General features: G+C 31.6%; 2 protein-coding genes across 4 annotated transcripts; one reads left to right on the top strand and one right to left on the bottom strand.

The window, feature by feature from the left end:
* Positions 1 to 3744: 3744 nt before the first annotated feature.
* On the top strand, positions 3745 to 4507 carry LOC101206401 (EPIDERMAL PATTERNING FACTOR-like protein 2). Its single transcript, XM_004148382.3, has 2 exons — positions 3745 to 3968; positions 4059 to 4507. The coding sequence occupies exons 1-2, from the start codon at positions 3866 to 3868 to the stop codon at positions 4403 to 4405; spliced, it is 450 nt and encodes a 149-aa protein (XP_004148430.2). The 5' UTR covers positions 3745 to 3865; the 3' UTR covers positions 4406 to 4507.
* Positions 4508 to 5591: 1084 nt separating this feature from the next.
* LOC101206636 (inositol-tetrakisphosphate 1-kinase 3) lies at positions 5592 to 10380 on the bottom strand. 3 transcript variants are annotated; one of them, XM_011651411.2, is made up of 10 exons: positions 9990 to 10380; positions 9396 to 9477; positions 9088 to 9120; positions 7672 to 7792; positions 7393 to 7485; positions 6988 to 7107; positions 6715 to 6891; positions 6467 to 6522; positions 6294 to 6378; positions 5592 to 6203 (listed from the first exon to the last, which is right to left on the bottom strand). In XM_011651411.2, the coding sequence occupies exons 1-10, from the start codon at positions 10172 to 10174 to the stop codon at positions 6112 to 6114; spliced, it is 1044 nt and encodes a 347-aa protein (XP_011649713.1). In that variant the 5' UTR covers positions 10175 to 10380; the 3' UTR covers positions 5592 to 6111. The 3 variants fall into 3 exon arrangements, with proteins under 3 accessions (XP_011649713.1, XP_011649714.1, XP_031737222.1); XM_011651412.2 differs by lacking the exon at positions 9990 to 10380 and adding an exon at positions 8761 to 8868; XM_031881362.1 differs by lacking the exon at positions 9396 to 9477 and having other exon boundaries at positions 9990 to 10129.
* Between the last annotated feature and the right edge of the window lie 2264 nt (positions 10381 to 12644).

The raw sequence follows: 12644 nt of genomic DNA, 5'->3' as shown, positions 1-12644 counted from the left end.
AAGTGTATCAACAGCATATCAAACGACGAACGGAGATGTTTATAATTCCATAGGGTAGATTTGTAATTTTGCATTTTTCAAATATGGGTTGTACTTGAATTTTGTCATTTTTGCAAATTCAAAATGGTGTGTCATAGATCTAATTTTTAAAATTAATTTTGCTAAACTTTGATATTTTGTTATATTTGTAAATATTTTTTAGAAAATTTGTTATTTAAAACCATTTTTATATTTGCATAATATTTTTAATATTAAGTTTGAAAATATAACAAATCAATTTCTTTTTTTTACTAATTGGGTTCTAAAATATTACAAATTTTGTTTGTTCTTCAAAATTCACTTAATTATTTAAAACTAATTAATAAATATTGACGCCAGTAATCTAAACTAAATTTTAATACAAAACACGCCATACTTAAAATTGTAAATATTAAAACCTAACAATCAAATTAAAACAAAACTCAAATTTAAAGTGTCAAATTGTAACGTCGTGGGACTAAATTACACTCATAACTTTGCATGTTGACATGAAATAACACTCTACATGTTTGATTCCTCCCCTATATTACCATTGACATCTTTGCATTATTTAACATTACCGTTTGTCATTTATTTTCCAACAACAAATAAATCATTTACCTTCATGGCATATATGACAAACTTTAATGATCTCGATGAGAGATCGATTGCCCATATATAAATTATACGTGACAACTTACAAAATGTCAATATACACACCGTAAGTGTCAATGAAAATGACGATCAACTGAAAAGAACATCACAAACTTGTATCGAAGAACTATTTGTTCATGAATATAATGACATGATCTAACATGTGTTCATTTTTTAGCTTGGTATAAACGTACTAACTATTAAGATCTAAATCTAAATGTAAAGTAGCATACTACCCAACAGAGTTACGTTTAATTAAGAAATGGCCTAATTTAATTTCCATGGGAAAAGGGAAAAGGGAAAAGAGAAACCTTGTTCTGTACAGATCACAAACCCACACATGCATCTTCCTTAAAGATCATCAACCAGTTTCTTAAAAGAGGGAAAGTGAGAGAAAGGAAGAACCAATGGTTATATATATTTATATGTATAAAATCAAATGAGATTGAGACAGATGAAGAAAGAAAAAGGGTTGGGTCTGTGTGTGATTCTTTGTTTTTTTACTGTCTGAAAGAGTTTCGTTTTTCGATTCCCAAATCTGCACACGTTTCATCTCTGCATTTTCCATTTGAAAACTCCCTTTCCCATTTTCATCATTTTGTGTTCTAATTTCAAGAACAACAAAAAAAAGAAAAAAAAAACATTCACATTCTTCACATCCTTCACATCCATCATTTGCTAATCAAACCTGTAAATTACTTTTTTTGCTTCCCAAAACTCTCTCGTTGTTTGTGTCTCTCCCTAAATTAAGTTAGTATATATAGAATGAAGTCGTGTAAAAAGAAAGAAAGCGTACATCGTTAGAGTTTTGTGTATACGATAGAAAGTTCAATTAGACAATCCTTTTTGTTGTCGACTATATATATATATATTGGAATTAATCTTAATTGTTTTTGTTAGTCAAATAACGATTAAAAGTGTTTATAGTCCATTTAACATTATTTCTCTAACTTCAAATATTAAAGTATTTGTTTCAAAAGATTAAGACATATTATTAAAATTTGTTCTTGCTAGTCATTAATCCCTAATTTCTAGTATTGAAAGGTTGCTCAAGCAATCATGTTTCACAATTTTCTTTTATTGTTTACATTTTTCCTTTTCTTGTTTGTGAGAAGAGAAACAAGAGAGGTAAATATATATTTACGTTTCACATTGGGAGGGTAAAAAAACAAGGTGGTCGAGGTCGAGGATGGAATCAAAGATTACAATCCACACATACATCCTCGATTCCTAAAATTGTCCTTCCACCCTTGCCTCGATCTTTGCTTAAACGATGAAGCATTTTCCCTAATTCGAGGAAGATTAATTCATAACCTTACTTCATTTGACAACCATTTGGTATTTTAAAATTAAACTTAAAAATATTAATTTAAACTATAAGTTTCTTTGTTTAGTTATCGACTTTCCATCCATGTTTTAATAAAATCAAACTTTATTTTTAAAATTTAAAACATGATTAATTTTTATTTTTAAATAAATTGGTTAAAATGTGCGTGTACTTTAAAATTTGTTAAATTTTAGTTATTATACTTTCAAATGTTCAATTTTAGTTTTCATAAAATTTTAAATTTAGACACTACTACTAGTTTATTTTTTTTAACTTTTTGTTATTTACTAGTGTTTTATTTAAAACTTGAAAACATTTTCACATATAATAGATTTTTATATAAAAGTTATTGACTCTTATAAAAATAACATAATAAATTAAAATATTTACAAATTATAACAAAATTTTGGATTTCAACTATAAAAACTAATAAACTTCTATTATTGTCATTGATAGAAGTATATCCGTGTCTATCAATATTTATTATTGATAGAATCTGAAAATTTTGCTATGTTGTAAATATTTTGTCAAATTTGCTGTTTTTGATAATTTTCCAAAATGATTAGTATTATTTGGCCAATTTCAATAAAAAAAAAATGTGACATACTAAATTTAAGATTTATTAAAAATATTAAAACCAAATATTTAATATTTTAAAGAACAAAAATGAATATATCTCAAAATACAAAGAAGTAAGTTTATATGTAACCAAAAGTTCTATCTTTTTTTAAAAATATAAACAACAAATAAAGGTAGTTGTTATCAAACGAGGCCATATTGGTAAACATTAGAGAATTATTGCTACCCAAATCAACGCAGAAGTATTATTCTTCTTCTCGTACTCATATTTTGGTTAACACAATGTCGTAAAACTTATCGGCTTTGAAGTGTTTTTGTTCGATTTTAATAATATTTTTATAGTTCAACAACGTATATATAAAGATAGGAGATTTGAACCTCTAATCTCTTAACTAGTGATACATATTCTAAATCAATCATTTCAAATATAAAAATTGTAGATGAAGTATTTGAATGGAGCTCATTATTTTGACAATGGAGAAGAAAGAGAGGTTAGGATAACCATACACACTTCTAATTATCTTGGAAAAACCACTAGTCCAGTTTACGAGCTAAAGCTTATAATGACGGTCATGACCAATAATGACAATTGAGTAACCATTAACAATGGAAAGAACTAGAAAAAGCTAAGCCAAAACAAGTGATGTTCAAAGCTTTCAACGATTCCTCTACAACAATCCTCAACAATAGTTTTAAAAACAGATAAAAACTAAAAAAACAGTTCTTTTTTTTATCCTCAAAGAAAAAGGGACCAAATAATTTGGCGTGTAGAAGTGGAACTGGCCAAGATTCTATCCATTTAAAAAAAAGGGAGACAAAATGAAAGAAAATGAAAAGGCAACGAGAAACCCAGCTGGAGATTTGTGATTATGTACATAAAAATTTGATATTTGATATATATATATATATACCTTTTTTTTTTTTTCTTTTTTCCCCCTTCTGAAATTCATCAGTACACACAGTTCCTTTTCTTTCTTATGTAAAAAGAACAGAACGTTGGCTCATGAAACGAGGCTGATGTCCTTCCCTTTTCTTCTTTGGATTATTGCTTGTACCACCTTCATATTCACATATATATAAAAAAGTTAAAAATGATGGGTCAATTTGAATTATAGAGTGGGCACTCACTCAATCTCTGATTCTCTTTTTCTTTCATTTTACCCCTTTTCTTTTCTTTTTTGGTTCTGTCATCAAAATTCTTCATCTCGTTTCTTATTTAAACGCTTCTTCTTCTTTCCATTCCCTTTAAACCTTTAACACCCATTTCCCCTTTTTAACTGAAAAAAGATGGGCAGCTTTCAAATTTGGCACAGAAACAGAAACAAACATATTTCAATTCTCTTGCTGTTCCTCTCTGTTTTCATTCTCATTCTTGTCACATCCATTGAAGGTAAGTCATTGTAAAAGTTGAGCTTTTTTTTTTTTTTTTTTTTCATATATAGAGAGATTGTTGAGTTTTTGAGTTGTAAGGATATTGTAGGTAGGGGAATTCAAGCAATGGAGGGAGAAAGGAAGTCGGCGGAGGTAGCGACGGAGGAGGAGGAGAAGATGGGGATGATGATGAGGAATCAAATAGGGTCAAGACCACCAAGCTGTAGAAGGAAGTGTAGGGAATGTGGAGGACATTGTGAAGCAGTACAAGTACCAGTGGCATTACATGATTCAAATCAGAATCAAAGAAAAGGAAGAAGAAAAAGAAGAAGTAGTAGTAGATATTTCTCTGTTAATTCAAAACATGATGTTGCTTTATCTAGTGAAGATGAGACCTCTAATTATAAGCCTATAAGCTGGAAATGCAAATGTGGGAACTTCATCTTCAACCCATGAATTTTGTTTTTCTTTCATTTCTTCTTCTTTTTTGAATAAAAACGGTAACTTGTAAAGATCAAAAAGATGGAAAATCATCACTTCTTCTCTTCCCGAGTTTCATCTCTGTTGTGTTTTTACTAATGCTTGAATTTCCGTGTCTTTTGTATTGAGATTCAATCTTATAACTAATTGATAACGAGATTAATAACTAATCTATATTACAAGGAGTGTAAAGACGTTAGATTCCTGGGGATTGTCCACTGTTTTCCATGACAGTAAGGGAAGGAAGTCATCAGTGGCTGAAGAAATATTGAGAGATTTGGTGATTGTAAAGGGAAAGAAAAAGGGAAATATAATGGATCTTTGAAGTGAGAAAAGAGAGAGAGAAGAGAAATAGAGAGGTATTAATGAGATGAAAAGGAAGAGTGAAGAGTGAAGAGTAAGAGAGAGAGAGAGAGAGAAGAAAGAGGAAGCAGTAATGTCAGAAGAAAAGTTTCAGAAAATTCTGGTTTTCGTATATTACAAGATTTCTGAATCTGGAAACATATTTTCATGGCTGGCTACTACACTCCTACAGTAAACCCAACAAACCCTATCTTTTTTTATATTTTTCCCTGTTGGGATAAATTTTTTGGTTTAATTGCATCACATGAAATATTAATAAGTTTTTCTTTTCTTTGTACATAACTCAACTGGTTAAAGTGTGGATGGAGGTTAAGTATGAAAAGCTTCTTCACCTTTGTTTGAAAAGCTTCTTCACCTTCTCCCTCCCATACAGACGACTCCTTCTCTTCAAACTTCAATTCAACTTAAAACATGTTTCAAATGTCTTGGACATGAACTAAAATAATAACACGTTTGACATTTTGAGAATATAAGAAAAGACATTTTCAAAAAAATAAACTAAAATAATAGCTTTTTCAAAAGTGTCATATCAATGCATGCACCAGTAATCTAAAATTTAAGTTTCGAAGCAACTTCGAAGTTTTAGAATATTATTTGTCATCAAATTTGATTTTCAATTCAACGTGAACCCAAAACTAATCCCACTAAAAAAGTTTAAGTTAAACCAAACAGATCTCACATACAACAACAAATGCATGTAATATTAAAGTTAAGTTTATTGTGATCTCTGTTTTGGCTTTTAATCTCGCAAGTGTAAAAAATTGGAAGAAAATAGCGGGAGAAATCTTCTATAAAATCATTTCGATCAACAATCATATAACGATCTCACCTACCCATTGCCATGTAAAAACACATTTCGTTAATTGATTCTTCTAAATCAAAATTTACATTCGATCCTTGACACATTCCTTCTATCTTAGAAATATTTACAGCCATTTTCTAGTAACCTCCTAACAAAAGCGAACAGAGGACCCCAGAGAGAATTAGTTTCAAATTTGGGCTAATTAATGCAAAGTTAAAAAGGCATATTTACACCTTCCAAACTGCAAACTCGTCAACTTTGTGAGCGAGCCATAACATTAGATAATTGGCTAAGAAGCCGAAGGACAGAGATTTAAGCAATCCATTTCATACCATAACACCTACTAGCTAAGGCTTCTCCTGTCCCTGTCCCCTTCCTCGTCCCTGTCCTTATCCTTCAGCCAAGTAAAAGATTGTATGAGTTGCTTGAGTGGCCCTTGTGCCGCTTATTCATTCTAGAGTTCTGTAATATAATCTGGAGAGTACTGAACGTGACCATACGAGAATTAAAGAATTTTCTAGTAAGTTGTTCTCTTCTTGTACTTGCTTTGCACCAAACCCAACAGGAAGTCTGTGAATATGTGCTCATATTCCGGCATTTTCCCATATCCTACAACCAGAATAAAAGCTTTAAACCATCATTAACAGATCTTGATTGATGCAAAATCGATTTCACGAAAATAAAAGGTAAACCACTCACCAGGGAAGTAGTTGATATCAATGACATAATAGTGATCTCTAGTTCCATACTCTCGAATGATATCCAGGTTGAATAAACGAAGCCCCTGCATAGAGGTAAACAATATGACTATATGGCCACAATCTATTTTTCCCACCCTAAAGAAAAATGAGGAAAATGAGCAACAGCCCTACCAGTCTACGTCTGAGTTCCTTTGCTAGTCTCTCTAAGAGAGGTCGTGGAGGAAGTTCTGCAAGTAGAGAGTTAAGTATCTCGTTATGAAATTCAAATATTCTTAACAAATGATGTCTCCACTTTTCTTCAAAGTATTCTACATATGCTGTGAACACAGTAACCGATCCTGATCTCTTGAAGTAAAATTAAAGAGTAGAGGAAGACGTCTAAGGTGTCAAAGGGCAATTCTTGAAATTTGAAGACTTACCAGCAACACAAGGATCTAGATCAGCATCATCAGCAGATGCCGCAGCATGAGAAACTCTTGGGAAATGATAAATGCCAGCATTTTTCAATACCTCCCACATGCTGACATTTGGTAAAGAAAAACGTCTGACCACTTTTATAGCTTCACCAACGATGAAGACCTTAAACATGACGCCTCCTGGCATCATAAATAAGAGCAAATCAGAAATAAAATTCATGATCCCAAATTATGAATGTAACTTGGATTAAAGGGAAGAAGGTTAAAATTACTGACCATGGTTAACAAACTCCTGGAGAACAAGAGGAGGCTCAAGCTTTTGGAGGGAGTACTTATCATAAGCTAAAGATAATTGATGGGATTTTTCACTTCCATCAGCAACCAACGGTTTAGCAACTGATGCCAATATGAGAAATAGGTAAGGATAAAGCGTAAAAAGTAAGAGATAAACACTAGCAGGATATATTTTATTAGTTACAAAAAGCATTGGATAGAGATAAGAATGGATAAAGCTTGTTAGACACTTTACTATACTGTCCTTAGCCAGAAGAATTTCTCTGGTCTGTAGTCAACAACCTCCTTAAGTAAACAAGCATATCTATAACACAAATCACTCCTCTAGATCTTCTAAAAGATGCTACAAACTACATAGGACTCCGTGTATTGCATAAGTATACATACCGAGAGGAAGTTTCAGCCCGACATTCACCACCGCATCAGAAATGGATGATGCATCTTTCTTTATGACTAATTGTTTTGGAACACCTACTTTGCCTGCACATAGCAAAAAGGCCATTTTCCATTCAGTAAATTCCAGAACGTAATAATCATGTGTGGAACTCAAGCAGAACATTCTCAAATATTTGTATGGCCCCATATTCTTTCACTTTCTTCTCAATTAAAGCATTTGCTTCTATTTATTTAAAAACAAAATTTTAAAAAAAAGTTCTCAATATTTACCATAGGATAAAGATAAGTCCATGTCAGCAACTGCTTGAAGCATAGACTGGCGATTGTGTAAATGCTGTATCGCATCTGGAGGATCTAGGACAGTCACTTCTGGGTGTGTTTGCCTGTATTCCTACAAACAAATACAAAGAAGGTAAGAAAAAATTGGAGTTAATTTGCAAATGTTTCAGACATTTTCTTTATGAAACTTCATATTTTTAATGCAAAAATTTCACATGTATATGGTCCATCATGGTCAAATGGCCACCAGAAAAGATCAGTAAGCCAGAATACCGGAAAAAAGAAGAAGAGGAAGAAGAAGAAAAAGGAGGAAGGAAGGAATTTTCAGCTACTGCAAAATGAAAAGAATAGAAAAGTTCAACAATTCCTTTTATACATCTACAAAACCTTTTTAAGCAATGAAGAAGCAATTAGAAAACTAGATCACATATGAATTTTGTTGTACTATCCTGATCACAAAGAATCAATTGAAAAATGACATTGTACATGTTTTTTAAAAAATGGCATTGTACATTTGTGAAATTTAAGAATGTATCAGTTTGAGTCCTTCCAAACACAGAATTTGTATAAAAAGTAACAATAGAGAAATCAATCACAATATAACTTTCATGGTCCACAATCCTCGATCACTTGTACATCCTAGCTATGTTCTTCAAGAAAATTTGTGGATGTTTCAAAACAAGACAGTTCAAACAGACACAATTAAATGTCAGATGATAAGTTGTTGAATAAAAAAGATGGTAAAGTTAGAAGACCCTCAAACTTTCTAGTAGCTGAGAATCCTGTAGCCCAACAATCCAGCACAACCTTTTCCTCGTTTACAAATCATGACATTTTGTCTGACTGCAAGCTTACAGTTGAGATGAGGAAGAGGAGTAGGGTGACTTACATAATCTAATCCTATAAATTGGATTTCTACCAGGATTTAGAAATAATGGATTAGGAAACCCTGAAGCCATCTAACTTTAGGCTAATGAATGTTGAAATGGGTAGCCATATACTCAAGACAATGGAACCCATAAAAGTTAATGCAAATCAGAAGTCGCCAATTCTTGTTTTGGCAAAAATTTCCAAGAAAACCTGAACAAGTCAGCCACGTGGTAAGAAGTGGAGACATCCTCACTTGTTGGAACCTTAAGGCCTCGACCTCAACTACTGAGTCATGATTCATGACGTAAGAGAACCAGTCTGCACATTACGCCAGATGTGGATGAGCTTTATAAATCAAAACTAGTTAGCCGATTAGCCAATGTCAGTGATCATTCGACTCCAACCATGTGAATAGATGTCGCGTAACATACAAGTTAGGTAAAACAGTATTACATTCCACGAGGTTTAGATGTAATTTATACAAAATTAAAACAAGTCAAACTGAAACTAAATTGATAGTCAATAAAGAGGACCAACCTCAAGAATCTGACGCCACTCTTTTCCTGACAACTGCATGTTAGAAAAACAAAGAGAGAAAGAAGGGCTGTGAGAAAGAGTTGAAAACCCATAAGCACCACACAAAACTTACTACAGCAAATGGGACCCAGTGAATTGTAAAAGGAAAATAAAAATCAATAACTTGATGCATGTAATGTAATCCACATGTGGTGGAAGAAGAATTATGAATCAAACTCTGAGCAAGACATAGACGGTTCTCCACCAAACATCAAATGTTTCTATCAAGGAAATACAACCATAGAGGAAAGTTTCAAAGAAAGACCAACCTTGTGTAGAACAATGTCAAAAGGACCCTGATCCGACAAAGGTCTATTTTGATCAATTGCAACAAACAATATACCCTTATTCCTGCATTTCCCAGAACAGAATATAAGTAAATTTAATAACAATCATTTAATAATCTTCATGATGTGAGAGTCTAAGACGAAGATAGCGAAATTGATCAAACCCATTTATTAAAAAAAAAAAAATCCCAGAATTTTATTTTGCAGGATCCAATCTTAATTACGGCCTCAGAATCAAAAGAAAACAAAAGAAATACAAGTTGATTAATCAACCCATTTCCGACTACGAGATTTTTGGAACATTCTGATATTTCCCCCCACCCTCTCCCCCCTTCTTCCCCTAGGCAAAAGAAAACGACGTAAGCGGCTCTGGAATATTCCTCTACGAAACAATAACCAGAAGAAAAAGGAAAAGGAAACAAGGGCACCAGAGAAATCAGAAGCCCATCTACATTGAAACTCAAACAATCATATAACATAAAACGGAGAATAAATAATAAAGGATAAAAACCAAAAAAAAAAAAAAAAAAAAAGGAGGAAGGAAAGAAGGGAGGGAGGAGTTTGGTATAATTATACCTAGCTAATCCTTCAAGCTTAGGCTTCATGAAACTCTTGGTCTTCTTGGAGGTAAGAGCATAGCCAACAACAACAACCTTCCGTTGTTGATGGGCATTGGAAAACCTGGAGTGAAGCGACACCGTTTGGTCCATTTCAGGGGTGCCTTCGTTGGCAGAGTAAGACAAATCTTCCATCAACCTCATAATCAGAAGTAGGAGAAATTCAGAGCCGGAAAAATCGAAGAAGAAAGGGGGGAAATGCAAGGAATTTGGAGAAGTAACGGAATTCGAATGGATGTAGAAAATAGAAGAAATTTAGATTAAGGTTGATGAGAAGAAGAAGAAGAAGAGGAGGAGGAGGAGGTAAGAAATCGGAGTAGAGATGGGTTATTTATAGACAGGTTTTTAGTTTTTGAGTTTCGTAATTTAAATATATATATATGTGTGTGTATGTATGTATGTATGAAAATATTTTAAAATAAATAAAAAGGAATGGTTTATAGCTGTACTGTTTTTTTATTTTTTTTATTTTTATTTTGGTTAAAAAGAAAAAAGAGTTTAAAATTTATTTGAATAATTAATTATAAATAGAAAAATAAAGCTCCACGCGCTGTGGCCATGCCCACATTTACACGTTTTTAATTCTCCTCTTGCCTTCCACCGTGTTTAGCCAAATCCTTGGATTTTATAAACCAATAATAATCCTTTTATTCTTTTATTCTTAAGGTTTTTTTTCTTAATTATGAAAATGATAATACAATGGGGCTTAATTTTATATTTTAGGACTTTTTTAAGAAAAAAAATTGATGTGTTGGTTTAAGTGTACTCAAATAATTGGGAAACTAAATATTTGTAAAACTAATTTGATTGTTAATTAGGTAATATGCATGTAATTTGGTGAAATATAGTCTTCATACTGGCTTAGTGTTTTATTTATTTATTCCTCAAAGTTGGTAGATTTTATGTGGTTACAAATGATTAATGGTTCTTTCACATCTTGAAATTAGTATGGTAGTCAATGAATTTAAATTGTGTTGTGGTGTAGTTAGTACAAGGTTTTCGAACTACCACTCATTATATATATTTAGCTCGCAAAAGTATTGACTCTAGATGAAATGAAGAGCTTTTTTGGACGGTAGAGATTGTTCTATGACACTTTGAAGCTTGTCGACGACAAAAATTTAATTCTCCGTTGATGAACTATAATTCGTTGTTGATGTTATATAATGTAACTAAATACATGAGATAAACAAAAGCTTTCTTTATCAACTAGATTTGGAACTCAATTAGCCACAATCTAACCTACGCAAAGAAACAAAGTAATTAATAAATTTGGCTTGAGAAACACTCTCGAACAACTTTGTATAGATTTCTCCTTAGCTTAAATTGTACTGTCTACATTTATTATCCAATTTAATAACATATTATACGTTCTTTAAACGTGATAACCCTCAAACTCATTTACGGTACTTAATTAAATTAACTACAGCTAATTAAGTATGCTTTGAATAAACTTAATTGGGACAGTAATGTCAAATAAAAGAGTGAATTTTACAGTGAAGACTAAGCCTAAAGCCTAAAGATTACTTCTTCATATTTGAATGGCTGAATGTTAATTACAATATAAATGACGTGGCATTTCATTGTGAGGGGATAAGAGTGGATTTTGTAAATACAACTTTATTTGAGAATAATATAATATTCATTATTCCCATTTTTTAGGCATTGATTAAAAAGCATTAACCATCATATCATATCATTATTCTCAAATTAGGAGTATTTATACCTTTTTGGAATCATTTTAAAATGTATAAAATCACAATAAAATACCACGTTCTAATTATCTACCACCATCCCAATTATACAATCTTTTTCTATATATTAAAAAAAATTAAGATTATGAAAATACAACATTTTATTTTCGACCAACAAGAGCTTAGTTCAACATACACCTGTAAGTGAATATAAAATCGTGGGTTCAAATCTCCCACGTCCCTTAAATTGTACTAAAAAAGAACATTCTAACTCCGAATCACTACCCGAGGAAAATAAGACTTAGTTGCCGAAAGTTAAGTAGTTATCCAATAGAATCCAACACAATTATCAAACGAGATCGAACACAAACCCATGTTTTATAAATTAATTCATTCCAAAACAACATATATTCTATTTGTAGACATTCTACCACTCCAAAGGTTTTCACATTCTCATTTCCACAAAGCAAACCTTTCTTGATATTTTTTCTCAAGGGCAAAGCTCGTATAAAGACTATTAATACAAAGATGATTATTCAATGAGAATCTAAATTTCACATAAATACTTAAAGTAAAAAGGATGTTATATTCTATAAAGTAAATTTAATTATCGTTACAAAAACTCCGTTAATAATGCATAACTCAAATTACATAAAGTATACATTATCTATAAAAAGTTTAGAAATTGAATATCCACTTTATAAAAATCGTTAAACTACAAAAAGCTCAACAAAAACTCCTTAATTTTATCATTTTTTATTCTATACGAATATTAAATCAAATCACCATATATATATTATATAAAATGAAGAAAAAATCCGGGAAAGAAATATGTGAAAAAAGATAAAAGATTTGGTCATAGTGAGAAAATAAATATATGTGTGGATAAACATTGCAAAAGGAACCCTCAGTGTTCATAT

Source organism: Cucumis sativus, chromosome 2, assembly GCF_000004075.3.
Source record: "Cucumis sativus cultivar 9930 chromosome 2, Cucumber_9930_V3, whole genome shotgun sequence".
Lineage (NCBI taxonomy): Eukaryota > Viridiplantae > Streptophyta > Magnoliopsida > Cucurbitales > Cucurbitaceae > Cucumis > Cucumis sativus.
Note: the sequence above shows the minus strand (reverse complement) of the source record. Positions and strands in the feature narration are given on the sequence as shown.

Coding starts and splice junctions, on each gene's coding strand:
- LOC101206401 (XM_004148382.3), top strand. CDS start 3,866: ATGGGCAGCTTTCAAATTTGGCACAGAAACAGAAACAAACATATTTCA. Junction 3,969..4,058: donor TCTTGTCACATCCATTGAAG/GTAAGTCATTGT, acceptor AGGATATTGTAG/GTAGGGGAATTCAAGCAATG.
- LOC101206636 (XM_011651411.2), bottom strand. CDS start 10,174: ATGAGGTTGATGGAAGATTTGTCTTACTCTGCCAACGAAGGCACCCCT. Junction 7,108..7,392: donor CGGGCTGAAACTTCCTCTCG/GTATGTATACTT, acceptor TATTGGCATCAG/TTGCTAAACCGTTGGTTGCT. Junction 6,204..6,293: donor TGATATCAACTACTTCCCTG/GTGAGTGGTTTA, acceptor TTCTGGTTGTAG/GATATGGGAAAATGCCGGAA.